Source organism: Fulmarus glacialis, unplaced genomic scaffold (genome assembly GCF_000690835.1).
Source record: "Fulmarus glacialis isolate BGI_N327 unplaced genomic scaffold, ASM69083v1 scaffold12009, whole genome shotgun sequence".
NCBI lineage: Eukaryota > Metazoa > Chordata > Aves > Procellariiformes > Procellariidae > Fulmarus > Fulmarus glacialis.
The window spans coordinates 80,468-89,128 of record NW_009231440.1 but is presented as its reverse complement, the minus strand read 5'-3'; the positions used below and the strand labels follow the sequence as shown (position 1 = coordinate 89,128).

General features: G+C 39.7%; 1 protein-coding gene across 1 annotated transcript in view; it reads left to right on the top strand.

Moving 5' to 3' along the window:
* Positions 1-201: 201 nt before the first annotated feature.
* The window catches only part of LOC104081731 (talin-2), a gene marked incomplete at both ends in the record, with an annotated part of 88,015 nt that continues 79,555 nt past the window's right edge, over positions 202-8,661 (top strand). The window contains 5 exons of the mRNA XM_009584577.1: positions 202-303; positions 3,279-3,355; positions 5,086-5,266; positions 7,210-7,323; positions 7,977-8,085. Of these exons, the coding sequence (XP_009582872.1) occupies positions 202-303; positions 3,279-3,355; positions 5,086-5,266; positions 7,210-7,323; positions 7,977-8,085 (583 nt within the window). The remainder of the gene's footprint in view (positions 304-3,278; positions 3,356-5,085; positions 5,267-7,209; positions 7,324-7,976; positions 8,086-8,661) is intronic.

Sequence of the window (8,661 nt, the reverse complement as noted above, 5' to 3'; positions counted from 1 at the left end):
CAATAAAAAGCATCCTTTGCCTCTCCTCTTTCACCGCCCATATAGACAGGTTTAGAATCTTGGAGCAGTTTCATTTACTGTTGGATATAATAAAATGCCTATACAAACAATTTTAAAACTTGAATTCTCTCACTCAGATTTGGTTTCTTCATTTATTACTTTCCATGTTCAAAGAGGGTTTTTTTTCCTCTTTTGCTTCAGGATTTTGGTGAATATCAGGAAAGCTATTACTCAGTACAGACCACTGAAGGAGAACAGATCTCTCAATTAATTGCAGGTTACATTGATATCATCCTAAAGAAGGTATAGTATTAAGATGACATGTAGTAAAAATACAGTAAAAAAATCACTGTACAGCAGTGCAAAAGCTCAAATGTGTGTAAGCTGCAGTTTTCTTTCTTTTGTGAAGTCAGTGTTGTATCTTATGTTTTGATGTTATTTATTTTTACCTTTAAGTAATATAAGTTCTCTCTGTTTAACTTAAGTGAGTGCTTCTGGAAAATATCAAGGCTGTTAACTATAGGGGTAGTATGGGTCAGGCTCAGTACAGCACACTTGGGCTTTGTTTTTCCTGTCTGGAAGGTGAACTGCTGGCTATGAGTGTGTATCCAGAGAAGAGCTTAAAGCTTCAACTATGGATTTTAAGCTATGGACCAAAGTGGTGAATCAGGTGGGAAGAAACGATCCTGTGGAAGTGGCATTTAAAACTACATTAAGGACTACACAATAGTAGCCTGGCAGCTCTTGTATATAATGCATCAAAGCTGTCTTAAAACTTGGTTTTATGGAGTGTGCCTGGCGGGAGAGAGGAGAGGCTGATATGCATCTCCAGCAATCAAAATATTCACAAGTAAATAAGCGCAACAGCAAAAAATACCAGTTTTGCCAACAAGCGTGGCGCTGAATGGTCATACTCTAAGCCAGTCATGCTTGAATAGAAAAGTGAGCTGTTTCAAATAGCACTGGTTGCTCCTTGATAAATTATTACTTTACTGAAGTTCAACCAAACTACACCATTATTTGCTGTAATAGATTTTAATAGTAAAAAAATGACAGAAAGCTAAGCAGCTCAGGAGAATTTATTGCCTTTGTTCATGTGAACAGTGTAGGATGTAACATCCAATGGAATGAAATCAGAGGTTGAGGAGGATTGCCATAATTCATCACAGTACATGCCTTTTTCTCTGAGGCTGTCAGTTTCAGATTTAATAAATCTTAAATAAACTGCAGATTTCTATAGATGGTTTAAAACTTGATTGTAGCTCTTAAGCTTCAAAAGTAGCTTTGCTCTCTAATGCCAAATGAAAGCAGCCTTTCTGTCTTGATAGACGTCATGGTTTAACCTGGCAGGCAGCCAAACCCCACGCAGCCGCTCGCTCACTCCCCCCCTCCCAGTGGGACAGGGAGAGAATCAGAGGGTAAGAGAGAGGAAAAACTCGTGAGTTGAGATAAAGACAGTTTAATAGAACAGAAGAGGGAAAATAATAATAATAATAATAATAATGAAAAATATACAAAATGAGTGATGCACAATGCAATTGCTCACCACCTGCGCTGACCAAGTAGCGATCACTACTTCCTGGAACACGCCTACCGTTCATATACTGAGCATGACGTCACATGGTATGGAATACCCCGTTGCCCAGCTGGGCCAGCTGTCCCGGCTATGCTCCCTCCCAGCCTCTGCTTGGTAGAGCATGGAGGCTGTCCTTGACTAGGAGGGTACTTAGCAACAACTAAAAACATCGGTGTGTTATCAACATTCTTCTCATACTAAATCCAAAACACAGCACTACGAAGAAATTTAACTCTACCCCAGCAGAAACTAGGACAATAGAATACAGATGTGTGTATTTTCACTCCTTTCCAGTCCTTTGATTTCTTCTTTACAATCTACTGACACAGCCAGTTTTAAAATGAATGAATTAGGAACAGGTTAAGTAATAAACACGCATGATGTTTCATGATGTGTATGAGAAGCACGCAGTTTTCAATTGTCGAGCCCAAGTTATCTCTGTGATCCATGCCTCAAAGTATGGTTTATCGCTCTCGGTTGCATAATGTCAATTCTTGGTGTGTTTTGGACTGTTCCAACTTACTTGCTCTGATGTGGATTAGTGGCACATTTTTTTCTACTAAAGTATTATTGGTGCAACAATAATCACCACCCCACGCCCCAACCCCTCTTGTCTTGCAATTTTAGTGATAGGTCATTAGTCAGTTGACAGGAAACCCTGAATTTGAGTAACTTTTACCATTTTTTAATCTAGATATATATATTTTTTTTTAACTTCACATTAATATGGAAGTAAGGCACAATCTTGATTAGAAATAGGCAGTTTCAGTTCATGCATAAAGTCAAACTATAATAGTAAGAACTACTTCGGAGAAAGTTGGGGGGTGCATGTGTATGGATGTGCGTGAGGAATTCCTGTTAAGTGTACCCAAGGTCATAGTGGATATTTCTCTAGGTATACTTTTTTTTTTTTACACTACAAATCGCATAACAAATTGGAAAGCAGACAGTATCTTTGCACTAGGCTACAAGTAGAAATGGACTTTTTTTACAATGTACTACTTTTAGGGCTTACAGTAGTTTCCTGTTGTTTCTAATGGTTTAGACTTACTGCCCTTGTGTATATTTACTCCCTTGTACCACTATAAAAAAGTGCCTCAAAAAGTCAGATGTGCAGACTGTCCAGAAGTTTGAAGGAACTATGGTAAAATAACTTGGATACAGTATTAAATTTATCATCTTTCCTATGGATATGTATTTTCTAGTTGTAGGTACCACCATATATAACATTTCAGAATGCTAAATATGACTTGTAGTTGAGTCCTAGTTAGCTGAGTCAGCCTGATCTTCCTGAGTTAGGAGAGAATGGGAAAGGGGATGGTACATGTCCTATCTGTGCTGGGATTTGCTGTTGTTGCATATCACTCGCTCCTCAGAATATTTTTTTCTGTGAGAAAAGACAGTATCTCAGCACTTTTTTTATACCACTTTGTTCAAAAAGGCACCAATAGGCTTTTTTCCCTTATGCACTTAATCTGCCAGGGCTTAGAACCTGGTCTGTTAAATGCTGAAGGGCACCTCTTCTGAGGTGGAGGTTGTATTGTCACGCACTGCCAAGAAGTTTGGTGTTCAGCACTGGACAAGACTCTGCAAATGATTTGACTAGGTTTCTGATAAATAGCAAGTAAATGGTGGAGAGAAAGCAAAAAGCGACACATGTTGTTTAACTTTTTTTTTTTTTCCTCCCTCCCTGCCCCTCCAGAAACAAAGCAAAGATAGATTTGGGCTTGAAGGTGATGAGGAATCAACCATGTTGGAAGAATCTGTTTCGCCTAAGAAGTGAGTGTATACAACAGGAGGAAATGATCTTTATTTAAGAGTGACACCTTTTAAATGTGGCAACTTTTTTCAAATGAAATAGTATAGTTACTACTGTTAAAGGACCATTTTCTACAGGGTATTTCAATAGAAGGAAGTATTATCCCCAGGCAATTCAGCAGGCTCCTAGCTTCATTCAAGGATTGAAGAGCAGGTATTTGTCTTAAAAATGTTGGTTAAGGCAACCAGCAGTGGTACCAGTTTGTGGTAACTTGACCCTTGATCAAAGGAACTCAGGCTGTAATTCAGTAAAATGCTGAGGGGGAAGTAATGACGCAGAGCTGAAAACGTCGTATTAGATTTTTGATCTTCATGCAAACACTTAGGATTTACAACGTTTTAGTTGCTTGTGTCTGTGGGTCCATGGTTTCCAGTGAATTTGACTCCTGTCAGTTTAATTGTACGCTGTGTCATGAACAAAGCTGACTTATTTCACTAAACCACTTTAGACAAACCAATCAGATGTGTGGTGTGGGTAAAGGTCGGGCTTTGGTACTAGTAGGTTAGGCTATGGTTCTGATGGGAGAGTAACTGAATATAGCGAAGAGCAGAACTGTAGGGCTGGCTATACTCTTGAAAAGGAATATTAAATCTTTCCTTGCAGTGAAGGAGTAGAAATAGGTTCGTGACGTTATAAGCTGTAATGAGCCACTCAAGTCTCTTCTTAGAACTCTAAGGATGGCAGTGTCAGCAGTGTCTGTGTGAAAAGTCTATTTGATTTATTGTTAAAAATATGGTTTATAGGAGATAGACTTGTTAGATATTTAACGTGGCCTTATGTGAAATTTCAACTTTTGACGGATCACACATGTTTAGATGTGCTGTCTTTTGACATTGCCGTTTCCAAATCCCTTCCAGAATATACTGTTAGCTAAGTGCTGTGCAGAGAAGCCCAAAACTTGTAATAGATGAATAGAAGATTTTTCACAATTGAAATTACTTTTTTCCCCAGCAAGTTGTTGTTGTTAGAGCCAGAATTCCTGTCAACGCTTCTAGCTGTTAAAGCTTGAACCATATTTAAATATTAGCAGTGTACCAGGCAAAGTGGTTCATGACCACGGATGACAGTAGATTCACTATTCTTGAAAGTATCCTGCCTCCCAGCCCATTATCTGATAGGCTGCCAGATTATTAGCAATTACTGTGTGTGCCTGTGTGTATAAAGAGCGAAGAATGAATGTTAGTTTTTATCCCAAATCTAGGGATTGCTTGCAAAATGCATCTCCGCAGGGTTCGTGCTTCTATTTTCTGTTGACCAGCGTATGATACAACTAAAACAAAGCAGTTGTTATGCCATAAACCTTGTTCTGGTTCTGTCTGTCATGCATCTTAGAGGGGTAAAGCCATTGTAGCACATATACCAAAATTCCACATTATCTTCTTTCCTTAGTGCCTGCTCATTAGTGCTATTAGTATTTGATCTGCCAAAAGCCCCAGATTCATTTTTTCTAATATGCTAGAAAATGGTTAGGAAAAAAAAGACTGTAAAGTTTTCCAGCTTCTCCAAATGTTCTGAAATGCAATTTAAAATCCTAAAGAAATAACATCTGGCAGGACTTGATTTGCAGGAGCTAACTAATTCTCTCTGTTTTGGATTTTTCTTTTTTCTTGTTTGTTTGGTTGGTTTTGGTGGTGTGGTTTGTTTGGTTTTTTTGGTTGTGTTGGTTTTGGTTTTTTTTTTTTTTTTTTAGATCTACCATCTTGCAGCAGCAGTTCAACCGAACAGGGAAGGTGGAGCATGGCTCTGTGGCACTACCAGCTGTTATGCGTTCAGGGTCCAGTGGCCCAGAGACTTTCAACATTGGCATCATGCCTTCTCCCCAGCAACAAGTCACAATTGGTCAGATGCACAGAGGACATATGCCCCCGCTTGTGAGGAATCTCCTTGTTTTGTATTTGAAACTTGTATTTGAAACTTTTTTTTTTTGCATTTGAAACTTGTCTGTGCTGCAAGTAGTCAGAAATAGCATGTTATATATACTACTATGAGCAGGAGGAGGATATCAAGCGTGACTTCCTGGCTATCCTACAGAACATAAGTTTTGAGCACCCTTGAAATATTTAGGGTACCACATTTTGATTTATTTCCTCATTTTCCTTAAAGCCGGCTCTTCCAGCCTTCTCTTTACTCCTAAGTGGTTAAACTAGTATTCAGGGGTTAGAAAAAAAGGTTTAAAGACTGGCAAAAGTAAGCAATTTTACAAAAAAAAGCTTACATTTAGCTTATCACTAGCCCACCAATTTAGATTTTTTTAGCAGGCTTAAAGCTGATGCTGAGTTTTCTCATTTAAATTAAAAGACTATCAAAAGGCCTAAACAGGCTGTAGAGAATATAATTAATGCTTAAGATTATGACATACCACTGAAAGTGTAGTACGTGTAGTGGGTTGACCTTGGCTCATTGCCAAATGCCCACCCAGCTGCTCTTTCACTCCTGCTTCTCAACAAGATGGGGGTGGGAGGAAAATAAGATTAAAAAAAGCTTTATCTTGATGTAGGTTGAGATAAAGACAGAGAGATCACCAATTACCTTCATGGGCAAAACAGACTCAACTTGGGGAAAATTAATTTAATTTATTGTCAAATAAAATAGAGTTGGATGGTGAGAAACAAAAAAAAACTAAAACACCTTCCCACCACCCCCTTTTTTACACAGACTCAACTTCACTCCTTCATTTCTTACTGTTCTGCTCCCAGGTGGTCAGTTGATAGCAGCCCCTCTCTGCTTCTCCTTCCTCCTCACGCTTTTCTCCAGCTCCAGTATGGGTCCTTCATATGGGCTGCAGTCCTTCAGGATAAACTGGCTCCAGTGCGGGTCCCCTATGAGCTGCACTTCCTGTCAGGAGAGCCTGCTCCAGCATGTCCCCTTCATGGGCTGCAGTTTCTGTCAGGACCCTGCTCTGGTGTGAGCTCTCCATAGGTTGTAGTTTCTTTCAGGGAAATATCCACTTGCTGCAGTGTGGAGTCCTCTGTGGGCTGCAGGATGGGTATCTGCTCCAGCATGGCCCTCTCCACAGGCTGCAGGGAAACACCTGCTCCACCGTGGTCTCTCCTGCAGGAATCTCTGCTCTGCTGCCTGGAGCACCTCCTCCCCATCTTTCTCAGACGTTGGTGTTTGCAGGGTTGTTTCTTGAATTTTTTTTGTCCCCTCACTGCCATGTTGATGTTTTGCCCTGTCTTAACAATGTTTTCCCGGAGGTGCCACCAGCTTGGCTGCTGGACTCAGCTGTGTCCTGTGGTGGGTCTCTTGGAGCTCTCTGGAACCAGCTGTGCCCGGCATGGGGGCAGCCCCTGGCCTCTTCTCACAGAGGCCACCTCTGCAGACACCCAATACAGATAGCCATCCTGCTCAGCCTAAAACCCTTCAGTTTTCTGTTGGCTTATGCATATTGATGGCAATTTAGTTTTAGAATCGTCCTTGATTACATTGGTAGGCTGTTCCAGGAAATCAATAATGATATCCTAGAAGCAAATTCAGTTTTCGTGTTCATGTTCCTAGAATGCAAGTCAGTAAGACAGCTTTGTGGTTTTGTGTGTGTCTGTTGAGCATTGTTTGATCTGAGAAAGTTCAGCATTTTATAAATGTGTGCAAGTACAGAGGAGTATAAAATGGCATGGGCAGAATCAAGACTGTGTGAAGGGAGTGTTAGAGAGCTTTGCATTCTCCATTGCACCAGGGAAAAGCTAGCTATCTGAAATGGCCTGGTGTGATTGTTGGATTGTTGTCACTTGCTGTCTATTCATGCATATGTAACATCTGCTTGAAGTGACATTTGGAACATAGCACACAGCCATTTCCTTGTTTTGTCTTTCAGACCTCAGCTCAGCAGGCCTTGATGGGGACTATTAATACCAGTATGCATGCTGTTCAACAGGCACAGGCTGACCTCAGTGAAGTTGATAACCTACCACCTCTAGGGCAGGACATGGTGAGTTTTTCTAATCCCTCATAGAAATGGATCTTAATGCTTTGGGGTGTTTACAGATCAGTTTAGTCATTGTCCCTATATCTGAAGTGGTATTGCTAAAGCTTTTAAAATTAAAAGTTTGTGCTTTCTTTAAGGAATTAATGTACAGCGTTCCACCTCACTCTAATCAGTCTTCTGAGATTAGATGTAGCAGACTTCTTTGCATAGCCATGTCTGGAATCCTATTTGTTTTATGTGTATATGTACAATTAAACGCAAACTATGGGCAATGTTTATGGTGGGAGCGGCTGCCCTCCCGGACACTTGAAAAATAAGAACAAAATATGATCTGTCGTTCCTGATCCAGATTAGAGCAGGAGGACAGATCAAGAAACTATTGCTTATGGGGGACTGTCAGTCAAGGGTGGTTAGCCTTCATGGATGCACTGTTTATGGCATTTACCTTAAAAGGGCAGCTGTTGAAATGTGATAGCAATTCTGTAGTGAATGATTCAGAAGAAGAAAATGCTTGCTTTCAGATTGCACTTTAAGGGCTTGGTTGTTGTTCTGTTTCACTTTTAAAAGTTCATGAAGCAACGAGAGATTTACATAGTATCTCCTCTTACAGAACCCCTCTCCAATCCTTAATTCTTGCTTTTGTTATTGCTCTTCAGGCATCAAGAGTATGGGTTCAGAACAAAGTTGATGAATCAAAACATGAAATACACTCTCAGGTTGATGCTATCACTGCAGGAACTGCATCTGTTGTTAACCTTACAGCAGGTAAATTTCAAAGGGAAGGATTTCCTTACAGTCTCCTAGTTATTTATCAATCTAATTCAAGTAACATAGGGACTGAGTATGGGGCAGCTGGAGAAAAATTTTCTTCAAAATACCCCAATAGCTAAGTGCATTGATGTGTGGAACAAGCTTTCTGTCCCTCCCAACACAATTTTTTTATCTTCTATTTATCTCTTACCCTAAAGGTACGACCATTGATGAAAATAAAATGTAGCTTGCTTATTCAACAAAGTTAAGTAGAGAATGTTTGCAAGGTTACTACAAAAAAGCATTATTGATCTGACAGTTGTTAGGGAGACATGATGTGTTTATTGACAGTGGTTTTTTCTTCAGCAAATTACAAGTTGAAGGAGCTGGGAGTCAATACTGTATTACCTTGGGTTCTTTCAGTGTTGAAAGATAGCTGAAACTGTGAACTTCTCAGCAAATTGCATTGAATTAAGAGAAATTCTATTAGAAAATAAAATCTTGTAGAAGAAATGTAGAAATTGGAAAAATTATATCAGTCTTTAATTTTTTTAAAGTGACAATGAAATTACTTAGTAGGCATTGCTTGGC